At 39.6% G+C, this 18,264-nt stretch overlaps 1 protein-coding gene across 3 annotated transcripts in view; it reads right to left on the reverse strand.

Moving 5' to 3' along the window:
• The window catches only part of thumpd3 (THUMP domain containing 3), a 38,749-nt gene that overhangs the window by 7,063 nt on the left and 13,422 nt on the right, over positions 1–18,264 (reverse strand). For all 3 annotated transcript variants that reach the window (XM_063067828.1, XM_063067829.1, XM_063067827.1), the window contains exons 4-8: positions 12,646–13,158; positions 11,390–11,520; positions 6,018–6,087; positions 3,053–3,168; positions 1,746–1,853 (exon numbers count right to left, since the gene is read on the reverse strand). In XM_063067828.1, coding sequence (XP_062923898.1) covers positions 1,746–1,853; positions 3,053–3,168; positions 6,018–6,087; positions 11,390–11,520; positions 12,646–13,158 — 938 coding nt within the window. The remainder of the gene's footprint in view (positions 1–1,745; positions 1,854–3,052; positions 3,169–6,017; positions 6,088–11,389; positions 11,521–12,645; positions 13,159–18,264) is intronic.

The raw sequence follows: 18,264 nt of genomic DNA on the forward strand, positions 1-18,264 counted from the left end.
TGCTTTCCCGCGACATCACTCCATGTAGATGTGTTCAATGGTGGGGAGGGTTTTACCAATGATGGTCTGGGCGATATCCACTACCTTTTGTAGGATTTTAGGTTCAAGGGCATTGGTGTTTCCATACAGCCAGTCAATATACTCTCCACACACATCTATATATGTTTGTCAAAGTTTTAAATGTCATGCTGAATCTTTGCAATCTGCTAAGTAGAGGTGCTGCCAGCTTTCTTCATAATTGCACTCATGTGCTGGGCCAGGACAGGTCCTCCTAAATGATAACACTGAGGAATTTAAAGTTGCTGACCCTCTCCATCTCTGTTCCTCCGAGGACCTCTGGTTTCCACCTCCTGAAGTCAATAATCAACTTCTTGGTTTTGCTGACATTGACTAAGACGTGGCTGTTGTTGTGGCACCACTCAGCCAATTTTCAATTTCACTCCTATATGCTAATTTGGCCTACAATGGTGGTGTCATCAGCAAACTTGAATATGGCATTGAAGCTGTGCTTAGCCACACAGTCATAAGTGTAAAGTGAGTACAACAGGGGGCTAAGCATATAACCTTGTGGTGCACCTGTGCTGATGGAGATTGTGGAGGAGATATTGTTGCCAATCCAAACTGTCTGGGGTCTGCAAGTGAGGAAATCAAGGATCCAATTACACAGGGAGGTATTGAGACCAAGGTCTTGAAGCTTATTGAATAGATTTAATCAATAAGCTTCAAGCATTAATCTATAGTTATAATACACTGAAGGTTTAATATGCTTCACAAGTGGAAGTATATTTAGAATCCATCAGACAAGTGGGTGTTAATCAAGATGATGTCAGTGACCAATGCAACCAGTGGCAACATCCAGATAATTCACTAAAACTTTTTCTCTTCCTTTTTCTTTTAAACTTGCTTCTACTACTGAACTGCATGCAATTGGAGCCTGTAATTTACATTTTTATTATGCGTTTTTGGGCTGACTGGGCAAACTAGAGCTTTAGCTGTTTCTGGGGGAATTCAGCGTGTGGCTTGGCAGTACACGAACCCATCATCAGCTCCATTATTCGCCCATCTCGCCGAGCAAGACTGAAATCAGTGAGGACAAGAGCGGAAGGTGAGTGGTGTTCAGCGCTGTCTCTCTGCATTTGACCGTTCTCCTTCTCCTTGCTCACTGCTGCCAGAGCAAGGTGCAGGAGTCTTGGGTCTTAGGCAAGATTTCAGCAGCATGGCTTGTGGATTGGACTCATTTTTAGTTGTTCAATTGTGCAATTTGGATTGGGGCACTTCGATGTGGATTGGCTCTGCGGCTTGCAGTCAACAAATGACACAGTGCTAAACTGAGTTGGACTAAACTGAACATTCCAGACCATTTCAAGGACTCTACAGTTTGATGTTTAATATTGTGTGTTATTTGCTCATTTTTTGCCACTTGCAGCATGATTTGTTCTTTTTTTCATGCACTGAGTGTTTGATGTTTTCTTTGAAGGGGTTCCATGGTGTTTCTTTGTTTAGTGGCTGCCTGTGGGAAGATGAATCTCAGCGTTGTATAATGCATGCATACTTTGATAATAAATGTACTTTCAACCTTTGAATCACAGAAATTAGAAAAGAATTCTAAAGAGTCAGTCAAAATGTTTTTCAGGATAGATATTTTGTTAAAGTTTCAGGAAGAAACAACCAATGGATGAAGAATGCATAAAAAGCCAGTGTAGGATAACTCGTGGTGAATTCTACAGTTCAGAGTGCAGTCTTACCTCTTTCCAAAAGGCATATCTGATATAATGATATCCACAGAACTGGTCTTGAGTGGAAGGTTACAGATATCCCACTGTATAACATCTAAAGGCAAGCCCCAGTTAGTCCTGCAATGCACGACAATGTTAATTTCAGTAAAAGGATAAAATAAAAGACACTTTAGATTAGCCTCCACAGGCTTACTTTTCTTAAACCTCAAGGCCCTATTCATTCCCTAAACATGCTACACATTTTGAGTTATATTTCTACAAAGGTAAGGTATTCTGCAGCACCCATGTGAACCAGTCAGTGGATGTTAGGAAGCTATTAATTGCACTGGTATTAGGATTGGAAAGCCTGGTGATTATCTTCTTCTGACCCCCAGATAGGGCACAGTGGACTGTTGTTGACTATTATCCTGATAGAGATCAGGGAACCAGTTGATTTGTGTTATTTCGTTCACATTCTGATAAAACATTGCACCAAACTGTAATCTGCTGCCCTGGCCCAGCTCAATATCACTGATGTATTCTTGGATTATGATTAGTATTAGATATTCCACTTTCTAACAAATCAACAGTATGTTTAAAATTGTTACAACGACACAATGGGTTGGGAAATGGACAACAAATCATTTATTCAGGCTCAGGTTTGTCATGTCTTAATTTTGGTCAGTTACTCATTAGTCTTACCAATAAACCAATACTAGGCAGGGGTCAACTTTTATATCTTGAATTAAAAGCCAAGACTTAACAATATCAAATACTTAATCATCACTACCACACTGCACTTAACAAGCAAGCCCTCACCAGCCAATTCTTTCACACTTTAGATAAACTTAACCTTGTGGGTGAGTTTCGATAACAGGGTTTTTTTTCCAACTAAAATAACAATTGTTATCACATTTTAGATTTAATTTTCTAGGAATCTTCTGATTTTCCTATATATTAAAAGCATCTAGGTTGCAGACAGGGATTCAAGGCTGGGTACTTCTGAAGGTGCTGACCTGTGGTGTGTACAATTCTGTGTGCACCTCCATGGGAACTCCATACACACATGGCAGGCTACTTGGCCTTACCTAACGTTTGAACTCAACACTAGCCTTTGCCAAACATGATATGTAGTTTGTAACTGGGGCCAATGGTCTGTAATCTCAGGTGATTTCTTGCCCCTCTCTCCTTGACAAAGGCTGACTGAAAAAAATACAGCTCAATTTCACAATATTTGAAAATGGAATCAATGACCTGACGGTACACTTATGGGAACATTGCAAAGCCCTTGGAGAAACAGAACTCAGTGTTCACCAGGCAGAAGAATTAATTCTTACCTTCCCTTATCAAGTCTCTTCTTCTGTAAGGAATTGATGTTATTAATGGATCTGTTCACAGCCAGTACATTATTGTCTCCACCAACAAAGTAAGACTGTGTGAATTCCAAAGCTCCCTAGAAAAGTGTTTAAATGAGAGATAGGTATCAACAACTAAAGGCACAGCTGAAAACATGTAGAAAGTACTTATTACATACAGTAATTACAAGAGACCCCTATGGACTACTTGCTACCAAAGGCAAACATCTCCCTGCTGAAGTTATGAGTGTTAAAGACTACACCCAACCTCACATTCAAAATAGCTCTAAGATTTGTGACAGCTGTAATTACTTAATTGTGGTCATGCTACGTCGGTGCCGGAATGTGTGCTGACACTTACAGGCTGCCCCCGGCACATCCTTAGATGTGTTGGTTGTTAATGCAAACAACACATTTTACTCAAACAACAGGAATTCTGCAGATGCTGGAAATTCAAGCAACACACATAAAAGTTGCTGGTGAACGCAGCAGGCCAGGCAGCATCTCTAGGAAGAGGTGCAGTCGACGTTTCAGGCCGAGACCCTTCATCAGGACCTCTTCCTAGAGATGCTGCCTGGCCTGCTGCGTTCACCAGCACCTTTTATGTGTGTAACACATTTTACTGTATGTTTTGATGTGCATGTGATCAATAAATCTAAATCTGAATGATATCTGATATTTCCTATTCTATACACATACAACTGTGTGAAAAATAGTGTGTAGGAAAAGGTCGAATGTCTTGTTGTGTGACAGTGATGGCCCATCATATGGAGAACCATGCCCATCCAGAATTGTATCTCATGTTTTAACGTTCCTCAAACTTGTTTCAATTTATTGTTTGTAATTCTCCCTGTTAATAAGAACGGAACAAAACGACAAAATCTCACTCGCCAACATCACCACTAATGACAGATTAGCACAAGACACATTTTCACTGTGGGTCTAGACTGGCAGTGGCATCTTCAATTCCACTGCCTACGTGCTGTACCCATGAGACCGTAAGACACGGGAGCAGAGTTAGGCCATAAGGCCACAAGGTCACTGAGTCTACTAAACCATTCTATTGTGGCTGATTTATTATTCCCCGAAACCACATGGGCATTTCATGATGTCTGACCTTCCAAAGACCTCCTGACTGAACCTGTAACAGGTTAATACTGGCTCAAGGAAAGCAGTCTTATTCCAATGGATAGGAGAAAGTTAAATAAAGCTTTTATTTAATTAAGTTGGTTTAAATATTTCTATATGCGGACACATGAATATGTTTTTGATCTTTAAAATATTAACAGTATTTTGAACAAGGTTCGCTTTTTTAGCAGTGTTCAGGGGATTCTGAATCCTGCCAAAAGACATTCCCAACAATGAATAAGTGTGATGGCTTTGACAGCAAGTGAACCTGGGATGGGTTTCACTAGCCGTTAAAGCACTGGGGAAGAATCAGGGAAGAATCTCCAAAAGGGAAGAGATTCTATGCCATTATATTCCTAATCCACCTCCACCAAGTAAAGGTGATAAATCTTACTGGTTCACAGATCTAATACCTCAAAGTGGTAATTCCCCAGAGAAATTCTACATTGTTGTAAGATGATTGACCATGGGTGCTATCATCAGTAAACCACAGAACTGTTAATGACAACTGTTGATCTCATTCACATTCTATCATCCAAAACAATTGTTGCCTTATCTTTGTACGTAATTTCTATTAGTTAGGCCACAGTAAACCCAGGCATGAAAATGACAGAATTCTAGTGTTACAGCTTTGGAACATTGATCTGCTTCCCTCCTCTCTCCTGAGTATGCAAAATTTCTGCATGTTAAAGAATGTTCCAGCTGGGGTGACCAGATAGATAATGGGCAGGTGAGAATCTTGGCTCATTTATCCTTACTGTGTGGCAAGATCAATTTACCTGTTGTTATCCTATACAAGAACAACTTAACTGAGATCATGGATGGAACCTAGCCACGCTTGCTCTGCATTTTAGACTCAGTGCAGCATGTGACACGAATGGAATGTGAGGCTGTCAAGGTGGGTTGCAAATGACAAAGGTACACAGTGACAAATAATACAGGCGTCTCACTGTGCACAACTCAGATCCAGCCTTATCCAATGCAGGAGATACAGTGCATAGGTTGCTAGCATACTGTACATTAGATGTTACTGGATGTTCTAATAGATCCATTTGCAGTATGAGCCCAGTGCAACTAATTTACCACATTCAATTCTACAGGTACTGCACAATGGACAATGACGGGTGCATGTTGTGCTAATGTTCACTCCCTCTGATATGCAGCCATCATATCTAAATTCTTTGTGGACTGACTCTGGCTGCAAAGTATATAGTTTGCACAAAGAGAAAGTGAGAGTTGGGAGGAAAAACAAAATACAAAAGGAAGAAAAGTAGGGGAGGGAGAACAACGTAGGAGTGGGATGTGAAGTGTGAGAAGCATGGGGGAAGGGAAATTGTGGTGCTCAGAGGGAGTGAGAATTAGTGATGTGGAAAAAGAGAAATACCTGGATCTGGGCCGTGCCTCCAAATATCCGGACCTGCATCTCGGTTTTTTTGCACTACCTTACTTTCCATTTTTATATTTTCTATTTATGATTTATAATTTAAATTTTTAATATTTACTATCGATTTGTAATCCAGGGAGCAGGAAGCACAGAATCAAATATCGCTATGGTGATTGTACGTTCTAGTATCAATTGCTTGGCGACAATAAAGTATAAAGTACAAAAGTATATAAATATAGAAAATAGAGACAAAGAAAATGCTGAGGAGACAGATGTATAAAGCTGTACATGTACTACATAACACAAGCCAATTCTACAACATGATCCAAAGTGAATTAGAAATTGTGCATGCAAGATCCCAGGCAGAAGTAACAACAAATGAATCAATGCAGTCAAATCTGCCTGTATCTGACTCATTCATCTCAGTGACTTTACCTCAATTGGGATAGCTCCTGTCCCGCACATTGGATCAACGATGATATCAGTTAACTGAGGACTACAAAGTCTGCGAGGCAAAATTTTTAAAACAAGTTAGCTATAATAAAGACAAAAAAGCCAGCTGCATTTACATTTGCTTGAAGCTTTGTAGTAGAACAGATCTGCAATCTTATTAACACAACCAGAAGAATTCATGGTTAAGTACAACAGCTCTTAGCTGCGTTGCATATGAGGATTGGACGGAGAATGTGGTGTGATGCACTTAGTGGCAACTCCACAGAGCTAGCAGAGCATATCAAGGTGATATTGATGAGGAGGCTTACATTTTGTTTTGTCCAAACTACTGGAATACCCATGCAAAATGAGCTGATTAAGAAATATGGCACCTTATTTTTAATTCATTTGTAGTAAGGTCTTACTACACTATTCAGAAATTAATGAAAGGCATAAAAGGCAATTGTTTCAATCAACACTTAGTCCAGGGTGAAATATTTACAGTACTGTTCAGAAGTCTTAGGCACATATATACATACATATAGCTAGGGTGCCTAAGACTTTTGCACAGTACTGTAAGTAATCTTATGTATTGCACTGTACTGCTGGTGCAGCTGCAAAAAGCAAATTTCGTGACATACATGAGTGATGATACACCTGATTCTGATATGGGTCTCTATTGTGGACTGGGAGTGCAATCATGGTTGGGAAAAGGGGAAAGGAGAGGGGATGGAGCAGTAAGCACCAGAGATATCCTGTAATTATCAGTAAACCAAGTATTTGGGATCAAATGACCTTGCTTGGTGTCTCAAAGTTGGGTGTGTCTGCACCCATACCACCACCTGCCCCTGCCCCTCCTTCTCTTCCACCTGTCAGACACGCCTCCACTCTTGCCACTCCCAACACTCTTTGCTCTTGCCAGATTTACAAACTTGCTCTCAGCTCCTTGTTGACAAATACAGTACTGTGCAAAATTCTTAGGCACCAAAATTCCTTAGGTGCCAAAAACTTTTGCGCAGCACTGTATATAGGTAAGGGTTCATTATTCAGCCAGGGCGGACCTATGGGACAAGTAATAGTCATATAATTAAAATAGATCAAGGAGATAAATTGCATTTATGGTAAGACCTTTCACAAGAGGATTGTCAGAAAAAATTAGGCACATTTAAGAGGGATTGTGGACACTACTCAAACAGCTCGTACACTAATAAGGTGAACAGATATAAAATCAGGTTTGGATGCTGCGAACAGGGGACGCTATCTTTTTAGGGTCTCTTTGTCTCTATTCTGTCTGCTCTGATGTCATGTCTTTCTACACCAGTCTTTTTAAGATGTCTTATCCCTTCATGATTTGTGTAGTACAACTTCATAGTCCATTGATTAATAACACAGTTGTAACCTTTTTAATCCCTGGAAATCTTCTAGACATATCTTCAGCGTCCTCTATATAGCATTCATGTCCTTTCATTCACGTACGGCACCCAGAACTGGACATATTGCTCCATCTGATGACAAGCTTGTATTTATCTGATTTGACATAACTTTTGTATTCTATATATCTGGTTTTATAACCACATCACATGTTTTTTTAACCTCCCCTACACAAAGACAAAAGCAAAAAATATTCTCAGTTCTCTCTACTCTCTAATAATATTCAACTGACAACTGTTATATTCTTTTTCTGCTTTCCAACCCCATCATCCAGGGAAATTGGTCTCTTTGTAAGATTATAGCCAACCCATTCCTTAGAGGAACCCACTACTGCATCATGTAACCAACTTCTGATTCTTGAATTGTCTGTCCCGGCTAGATCCCTCAATTTCCTGAAATTAGTGCTCCTAACATTAGCTATGTATATTCTAGGTTACCCGTCTTTGCCTATCTCTAATCTGAACTGATACTATGATGACTATTCGGAAAATTATGATGTGACACTCTCCATATGGCCCACTTCATTTCTTGGACTAGATAAAGCAATGTGTTCTTCCCTATTGGAGACAGGTAAAGTCCACCCTTCTGAAATTCCTCCCCTCATTTGCTATTAACACGAAGTATGTATTCCTGTCACTGTTAAGGGCTGAATCCACAAGCTTGCAGTCTCAGCCTATCTCTCATCATCTATTTTTCTCGTATGAACAGCTTGTTCTCATATCTCCGACTAGCGTCCCCCAGCTTTGCTCACTGAATAGAGATACGATTTGTCTTTGATCAACTTTCCAGATTACATTAAACTGACCTTCTCAGCTGCAGGAATTCATGTCAACAGTATTTCCTGAAGCTTTCAAAGTTTTTGAATGAAAACTCATTCTAACTGTAGGGTGCAAGCTGTTCTGGAATGAGTGAAATGGCATTTCAGTGAAAGCTTTGTAAAACAGTAAGAGTGTCCCCAGTGATCTCAGTTCCTCCCAGTGTCAATTATTAACATTCAAGCCATCTACTGCAAGCAGCTAGGTGTTTAAATGAAACTCAGCAACTTAATTTCAAGTTTTCTTTATACAGGTTTTATGATGTAAAGGAAATGTCTCTTTCTTGGCAAACTGGGATGTTTGCTACTTTGGGTAGTGTTACCTGGAAATTATAAAAAATAACGAGAACTCATTTCTGCCTAAAATATTGAGTCATTCTTGCATTTGCCTAGCCAGAGAAGGCATCATTTATTTTTATTTTTATTTTATTTACAGATACAGTGCAGAACAGACCCTTTCTGCTCAGCTAGCCACGCCACCCAGGAACCCACCTAATTAGCCCTAGCCTAAATACAGAACAATTTACAATGGGCAACTAACCTATTAACTGGTACGTCTTTGCAATGTGGGAGGAAAACAGAGCACCCGTGCATTCATGGGGAGGAATGTACCAACTACTTACAGATGACGCCGGAATTGAACTCTGAACTCCAATGTCCCAAGCTGCATCAGTGTAGTGGACAGCTATGCTACTGTGGCGCCCAATCGTAACCTTGTCCCTCACAGAATGCCCACATGCACTGATGCTTTGGGAGAGCATAGCTTTAGAAGGAGTAGGCCATCTAACTGCGCGTGTATGCTTTGTAGTCAACAATATCCTGGCTAATCTCCTACCTCAGTGCCACTTTCTTGCATTAACCCCATTATCTTTCAAATCCTCCATGTGAAAAAAATCAATAGATTTCTGTCCTGAATACAGCCATGACTGAGCCTCTGCAGCGTTTTCAGATGCAGTATTCCTCTAGGTAAAGAAATTTTTCCACATATCTCTAGTAAATTGTTGAACTTTCATTTTGAAACTGTGACTTCCATTTTTTTCAGGAATATTGTCAGTGACTAGTGGAATTCTGCTGGGGTCAGTGTTGGGACTGCAGCTCAAACACAAGAAAATCTGCAGCTACTGGAAATCCAAGCAACACACACAAAATGCTGGAGAAACTTAGCAGGCCAGGCAGCATCTATGGAATTGGTCCTGATGAAGGAGCTCAGCCTGAAATGTCAACTCTTTTCCAAATCAAATTGTTGGGTGTATTTAATACAGATATCGGTAAGGGGATTAAGGTTTACAGGGAGAAGGTAGATTAAATGCGTGGCAAAGATCTTAAAAATGAAGTCCAATATGGGAAAATGTGAAATTTCCTATTCTGGCAGGAAAAAACAAAAAAAATATCATCGAGATATTGAGAGAATGCAAAGCTCTGAGTTGCAGAAAAATCTGGTTGTCCCAGTGTGTGATTCTCAAAAGGCTTATGTAATGAGCTAAAATATGAAATATTTTCATTTCATATGTAATGAAAATTAGAAAAATACTGCATTAGCGAAAAGTGAAGATATCAATCTTGTATTGAAAGAGTGTACTTGTCAGCGTTGGAGTGAAAATATGCTACTTAATGGTATGCTGATCATGAACCAAACAAAGATCAATCACAATGAAATGAAAATTAAAGGTAATTGAATACAATCTCTCCAGGGAATGTCTGGGGTTTTTCTGGGTGCTCTAGTTTCCTCACTCAGTCCAAAGACATACTGGTTGTAGGTTAAATGGTCATTGTAAATTGTCCCATGATTAGGCTAGGGATAAACTGAGGCTTGCTCTGCAGCACAGTTCGAAGGGCTTATTCCACACTGTATCGCTATATATATAAATAAATAAATAGATAGATAGATAGATAGATAAATAAATAAATAGACAGACAGACAGACAGATATATATATATATATATATATATATTCAACAGGCTGGTTGCAGACATCTAAGAAATGGCATGCCATTAAATTTTTAAAGGTTTGTGGTGAGAAAGCGCCTACTGATCACCAAGCAGCAAAGAAATTCATTGATGAGTTTGCCAAGATCATTGCTGATGAAAATCTAACACATTGAATGGCTGCATCAGTACATACTGTATGTGTGATGAACAAGTGTAAGACAAGTATTGCTTACCGGTAGTGCCTAAATTCAGTCGGGAATGATGGCGATGCCAAACAACCAATGACTGTCCATCTGGCTAAGGTAGTGGTAGTAATGGTTCAACGTCCATATTATAGTTTCATGCACAAAACTATTTAAAATATTATATAAAGCAACCCACCCTTCCTATCATAGCTGCTGAGGAATGGGTAGCTGTTGAAATTGATGGCAGATATAAAACCAAATGCAGCGCAGGAACCTGGTAACAGACACGGTCAGGGTGGTCATTCAATTCTGACAGTGTATGGAGGACCAGCTCTATCACATCAGACTGTGGACAGTTCATTCTGTGAGCTTCATGTCAGCTGTATATCAACTGTATATGTAATGTAAATGAATTTCGTGTTTAGTCATGGGTCACGTCCCCAACAAAAATCGCTATGTAGATGCAAATATTCCAAAATCCAAAAAAATCTGAAACCCAAAGCACTTCTGGGCCCAAGCATTTCAGATACAGGGTGTTCAACCTGTATATTCTTTCTTAGGGAGGTCAGTACAGAACATTCCAGATGTGGTTTCACTGATGGCTCTATATAACTGATAAATAAATCAGTATTTTCAAACACAAATGTTGAGGTGTTTTCATTAGTGGAACAGTCTGAAATGAGGGGAGACAGCTTTAAGGGGTCAGTCATGTAAAACCACGGTATGTAGAGATGTCTTCATGCAGAGGGCAGTGAACCTCAGCAATTCGCCTCCCCGGAGTTGTGGAGGCTAGCTCATTAGAAGTACTTAAACTGGAAGTGTTCTTGGGGGAAAAAAAATATCAGGGGTTTGAGGGTTATGGGGATGTGGCATGTGGCAGATCAACTATTATATAATGAATGGCAGAGAAGACATGAGAGACCTGTTCTCCTAATTTTTTGTGATCTCTATCTAATGCATTTCAAATTCAGATGTCCAAACGTTTGGATAAACAAAGCAAATAAATTAATTCCTACCTTAGCATCCCATAGGCCAAAGTAGATCGAAGAGTTGTAGGCCCAAAGTGAACTATGTTTCGCCTGTGTAGACTTTCCTCTGTAAGAGCTATACCAATCACTACTTCATTATCATGAATATTGAGTAGGATCTGCAATTAATATGTGTGAATGGATAGAGGGAGACAAAAACAAGATGATTATTGATGGGAGCACAATGGTGTCATTTTCTTCCCACAGGTAACAAAATACTTCGCAGCATTACTATGGATACTTTCCAGCAAAGTAAATGATATCATCAAAACCAACAACCACCTGCTGTACTGAGAAATCCTCCCTATGTGCCATCTGCCTACAGCACTTCCGTATGATGTACAAAATACAAAATTTAACACATCAGCTGTAGACAGACTTAGATCAAAACTGGGCAATAACTTAGTGCTATGTGATAAGGTATGATTTTCCAATTACACTTTACTTAGAACAAGACTGTAATGATCATATGTTTTAGGACATACACAATATGAAATGATTGTAAGGCAATTTGACCATTCATTCCTTCAACAAATTCAAATGCTTCCTATTCATGATTGAAACTGTGACCATATCACTTAATGGTACTAAAATTCAATGATCTTAATAGGTTCATAATGTCTCCATTTCAGTATTTATCCTTTAGCCTGCTAAGCTTCTGAGAGACATTGTCCTTTACCACACACAAAACCACTACACACAGACCCACTACAGCCTAAGACACTCGTTTTCAAAAATAACAGTTAAACAGCTTCAACTGTATTACTTAATAATTTGAAATAAAATAAAGCTTTTGTTTTTAATTACTTCCTCAGGTTGGGGGATGATAAAAGGAAAAAAAAAACTCAGGGTTGGGAATTCTTCTGTACAAACCTATTAAGACTATTGAAAATCTGAAATTAAAAAAACAGAAAATGCTAGGAATACTCAATAGGTAAAGCAGCTTCTATGGAGAGAAAACCAGTTAATATTTCAGGTTGAAGACCCTTCGCCAGAACTGGAAATCACCGTGAATAACATTGCAGCTGGGAATACATTTTAGGTGTGTGTCGAAGTCAAGGGTTTGAGCTGGCTGTAAGACTGCCATGATACTCATCAGCAGTGTGTGCCTGTAAAAAATGCCGATTGATTATGTACACAATGGTGGAAGGCTATTCATAGCAGCTGACAACTTCAAAAGAGCAAAGAAGAAAAGGTGTAGGAGGGTGGAGAGACACACTGTATATCAAATTTGAGTACTGTACCTCTATATCAAATTTGGTCATATCTGCCTTCCACTTGAATAGATCCTGCACAGCACCGCCAAACTCTCTAGCTGCCTCCATTGAGGTAAAGTTATGCTTCTCCCCAGCTCTATTGCAGGTAACTCTAAATTTGAGTAGTTCGCAGCCCTTCCCTTCATTTTCATTTTTGCCATTCAGATGTCCCTCATGTGGAACCTGATCGGCAGCCACATCATTGAAGATCATGGTGGACTCCTTGATTTCAGAGAGTTGATCGTCACTTGGCCCAGATTCAGTGACAGGTAACGCTGTTCCATTGTGTAGCTGATCTCCGGAAGCTAAATGGGGACAAATCACAGGTGCATTATTTTGGTTAATTTCACGTGGTGTTTCTGAAGCCGGGCTGCTTTCATGATTGGCTTTCCTGCGCTGTAACTTCCTCTTCTTCAGACTGTTGTTGAGCTCCCACACCTCAAGGGGAACTGTCCAGGGGAGTTCGCCAGCCAAATGCCTGAAGTCCTCCAGTATACTATCCTGTTAAAGAAACAAAGAGACAAGCAAAAAAACAAGTGACATTCCTGGTGTGACACAGAGATGGGTTGCATTGTTTGAGGTGGCACCTTTCAAAGAGATATTAAATCACAGCACCATCTGCCTTCCCAAATAGATGTAAAAGAATCAAGGGATACTCTTTCAATGAGGACTCCCCTATTCTTCAGCATTGTAACTAGTATTAAATCATTTTTCATCTGCTGTATGAGGGAATTAATGTCTTCTAATCAACTATCATATTTCCTATAGGAGTGACAATAGTTCTGAGGTACTGAATGAACTCTGTGGTGCTTTGGAATGGGTTTTATAGAGCAAACTAATGCAATATTGGCCTTTCTCAACAGGTCAGAATAAAAAAGGTTGCAGCTTATGTTCTCGCTCTCTGAAATTGGGATATTGTAGTCTACTTGGAGCACTCACCTCAAGCATTATATGTTCTTCAAAATTACAGCAAAGTCATTCAATGTAAAAGCAGGAATTCTTTCCTTACACTTACTGGGAATTAGTAAGACCCTCTACAAAATATCTGTTAATAATAGATCAATTGAATTTTTCAACATCAAGATTAAAATGTTTTTATTAGAAAAGGGTTATGCAACCAAGTCAGGTGAACAGTGTTGATACAGATCAACTGCAATGTTAGTGAATAACACTCGAATACTGGAAAAGACTCAGGGAATAAATGACATACAGCCACTCTTGTTCTTATTTTCTTTCCCTTGTTTCCAAGACTTTTCCCCTTCAACTTTCTGCACACGTACACTCGGTGGCCACTTTATTAGGTGCAGCTGTACACTTGCTTGTTAATGAAAATATCTAATCAATCATGTGACAGCAACTCAATGCATAACAACATGCAGACTTGATCAAGTTGTTGCTCAAACCAAACATCAGAATGGAGAAGTAATGTGATCTCAGTGACTTTGACAGTGGATTGATTGATGGTGGCTAATCTCCCTGGGACTTTCACACTTAACGGTCTCCAGAGTTTACAGAGAATGGTGCAAAAACAAAAAATAAATCCAGTGAGTGGCAGTTCTGTGGGTGAGAATGTCTTGTTAATATGAAAGGTCAAAGTGAATGACCAGACTAGTTGAAGCTGACTGAAAGGAGACAGTAACTCAAATAACCACTTGTTATAAGAGTTGGTGTGCAGAAGAACACCTTTGAATGCACAACACACTGAACCTTGAAGTGGATGGGCCACAGCTGCAGAAGACCATAAGACATAGAAGCAGAATTAGGCCACCTGGCCTATCGAGTCTGCTTCACCACTCAATCATGGCTGATCCCTCTTTTCTATCTCCTCTTCAACTCCAGTTCCCAGCCTTCTCTCCGTAACCTTTGATGCCACGTCCAATCAAGAACCTATCAATATCTGCCTTAAATACAACCAAGAACCTGGCCTCTACAGCTGCATGTGGCAACAAATTCCACAAATTCACAACCCATTGGCTAAAGAAATTTCTCCACATCTCTGTTTTGAAAGGGCGCCCTTCTATCCTGAGGCTGTGCCCTCTTGTCCTAGACTCTCCCACCACGGGAAACATCCTTTCCACTTCTACAGTGTCTAGGCCTTTCAACATTCGAAAGGTTTCAATGAGGTTCCCCTCATCCTTCTGAATTCCAGTAAGTACAGACCCAGAGCTATCAAACGTTCCTCGTATGATAACTCTTTTATTCCTGGAATCATCCTTGTGAACCTCCTCTGGACCCTCTCCAATGCCAGCACATCTTTTCTAAGTAGACCATGGACATACACTTGGTAGCCACTTCATTGGGTACAGCAGATACCTAATAAAGCATCCACTGAGTATAAGTGCCAGACTTGACACCCCATTCTGAGTTGAACCAGTCAGGGCAGAAGTCAGCCAAAATCATTGCTTTTAGTACCTGGGGTTGAATAGGAGTCAGAGTTCCTGCTCATGATCAAAGTTCAGAGACTTTTGAAGAACAATGCTGAAATTGCTTCAATGCTGTCCCCTAGTTTATACATAGCAAGTGCTAAGGTAAGGTATTGAGATTAACATAGTGTGTCAACTCGAGTCAAAACATTTGTGATAAGACTCTAGTGACAAAGGTAAGAAAACAGATGACCTATCCCAAAAAACCTACAGAAGTAGCACAATAGACTGAAAAAAGTGTTTGAAAATGCAATCTAAACAGAGTTACATGGACTTTAAATCTTAAGTTGATGGTATCCAACAACAACATTAACAGCCTGTACTTATACATTTGGTTTTTATTAAGAACTCTGCTCCATCATCAAGGCAGCAATACCAGACAAAATTTAACACTGACACATTAAAAGAACTATCAGGCAGTTGACCGAAAACTTGTTGAGAATAGATTACCTTAGGAGGAACAACAGGAAAGGACATGAAGATTTAGATTCAAAGATTCAAATTACATTTATTATCGAAGAATGTATAAATTATACATCCTTGAGATTTGTTTGCTCGCAGGTAGTCACAAAGCAAGAAACCCGAAAGAGCCCAATTAAGGAAAAAAAAGAATAAAAATTAAAAAAAGACCAACCCCCAATGAGCAAGAGAAAAAAAATACAAATCATATAAACAACTGAAGAAAACAACAACATGCTGAACCAAAATTGAGTCCTCGAATCCGAACCCTGGAGTAGGCAAAGCCTCCCATGTTAGTGGGTATGGAGAACAGCAGCTGTGGCAGTCTTCATAGCTCCAGTGCCATGGAGAGGAGTGACCATCATGGAGAGTGAGCAAAATCAGCTTTTGTCCCCTATCTGGGCTGGCGTTTAATTGTCTAAACAGCAGATCATTCCTTGCACTAGGACCCAGCAGCAGTGAAAGGCTCCAGGCCTAAACCACGTTGACCAGCGACTTGTTGCAGGCCTAGATTTCACCACTCTGCCTGAAGCCGCTCTCAAACTCTTCAAATCAGCTCGGCACCCAGAGTGATACAACCTCACACCTGGGTCAGTTGTATGGGCATTGAATCTCCTCTTCCCACGTTCCGATTTCTCCTCTCCCCAGGTTCCGATTTCTCCTCTCGGCATCCAGAGCAATCCAACCTCGCAGCCAGGCCAATCGTACAGGCATCAAACTCCATCTGCAGCACACCATCTTGGCTTGTCCCCAAAACTCACCTCACCATCACTCAGCCCTTCACTGCTTACAGCAATCATTTAACACAATTTACCTCAGAAAGGGTAATTTTAGCAATGTCTTTAGTCAGATTTATTAACTTATTAACTGCTTTCAGTAGCGCCACCTTAACCAGAATTCCAAAGTTTAGGGCATCTGCAGCTGAAGGCAGGACCAATACTAGAGTAACTAAATACAAGGGTGATCAAGAGAAAATAAATGAAGCGTTGCAGAACTGGAGGCAAAAACAGATTGAAGGAGGCCAAAGTTATGAAGGCATCCAAAAACAAAGATGAGGAGTAAAAGTGAGACACTGTTTAACCAGAACCAACAAGTGTAAAGGCAATCACATGGGGATGGATGGTGAGCCTGGTGTGAGGTGGAACCCATGAGATGCAAGTCAAGGTTTACAAGGTGAGAATTAGGATTCCTGCAGCAGAGATGGACTCAAGTTTGCAGAGAGCAGAACATGGAAATCCAGCTAGGAATGCAAAGGAGGAGTCAAGTGTAAAGTTAACAAAAGGTGTATGAGTATTTCAGTAGCCATAGAGATCTACAGCCCTTTGGATTAACTCATCAATGTCTACCTGAGCTAATCCCATTTGGCCCACATCCCTCTAAACATTTACCTGTCCAAATGTCTTTAATCTTATAACTGTAGCTGGCTCTATCACTTCTTCTGGCAGATCATTCCATATACCAGTAGAAAACTTGTCCCTCAGATTCCCCTTAATTTTTTCACCTCAAATCCATGCCCTCTAGTTTTAGACTTCCCTACCCTGAGAAAAATAAAGACCGCTACCATCCATCTTATCCATATCCCTCATGATTTTATACATGCCTATCATGTCACCCTTCAGCATCCTTCACTCCAGTCTATCCAGTCTCTCCTTATAACTAAAGCCCTCCAGTCCTGGCAAAATCCATGTGAATCATTTTGCACCTTCTCTAGCTTAATGGCATCCTTCCCAAAGCAAGGCAACCAGAACATGATACTTCAAGTGTGATTGCATTAACACCTGCGATATTAAAGGATGCTGAAACAGAAGCAGAGTCTGCTGATACCATGGAGATGGAAATGAACAGTTTTAATGAATGGGTGTCTGTATGATGGATAATAAAAGAATGGCAAAGTGAAAGTACAGTCTGATAATTAGAGCTTGGCTGAAGAAACAAGGTATATAGGTAATAGCTCAGCATCAAATAGAGAAAAACAATTCTAAAATACCATAATATCAAACTTAACCAAGTGTTAAACAAAATAAATGAATTGGAACAATGGTACATGACATTGGAAAAATAGGCAGAAAAATGTAGGGAGCTCCAATCCTTGAGGATAATATTAGGCCACAAATCAGTAATGAGCCTAGCTCAACAGATTGGAAGCTGAAGTCAGAATGGGTTTAAATAAAAAAATGGGCAAAGAACATTGTTGATCTATTGGGTCTCTATTAGTAGTTACATAGTTCGGCAGAAAATCAATATAGAAGTAATGGACTTTTAAAAAAGATGTTTTTAAGAATCGTAGGGGACTTTAAATCTTACATGGTCTAAAAAAGTCAAATCAGCAAATACAGTCACGGACAGGTTTATTTAATACATTCAGATTCTATTTAGAAAGATTATTGGAAAAGTGAACTATTCATAATCAACTACAAAAGGACAATGTTAGATTTAATGAAAACTCTTGAAAGTTGATTAATATCACTGAAGACTGGATAAATGTAAAACACAACTAAGAATGACTTGGAATTGATAGGAAACAAGTAAAAAAATCAAGATTCAAAATTGTTTATTCTCATTCTTCAGTACAGGAGTGTAAAGGAGAACAAAATGATTGTTACTCTGGATCCAATGCAGTATGAAAAACACAATAAGCGTAAAGAACACAGTTAAAACACAATAAATATAAAAGCAATCTTATAAACCACAATATACAAGTAACTGTTTGAGTATGATCATATAT

This window comes from Mobula hypostoma, chromosome 15, assembly GCF_963921235.1.
Source record: "Mobula hypostoma chromosome 15, sMobHyp1.1, whole genome shotgun sequence".
NCBI classification, from domain to species: Eukaryota; Metazoa; Chordata; class Chondrichthyes; order Myliobatiformes; family Myliobatidae; genus Mobula; species Mobula hypostoma.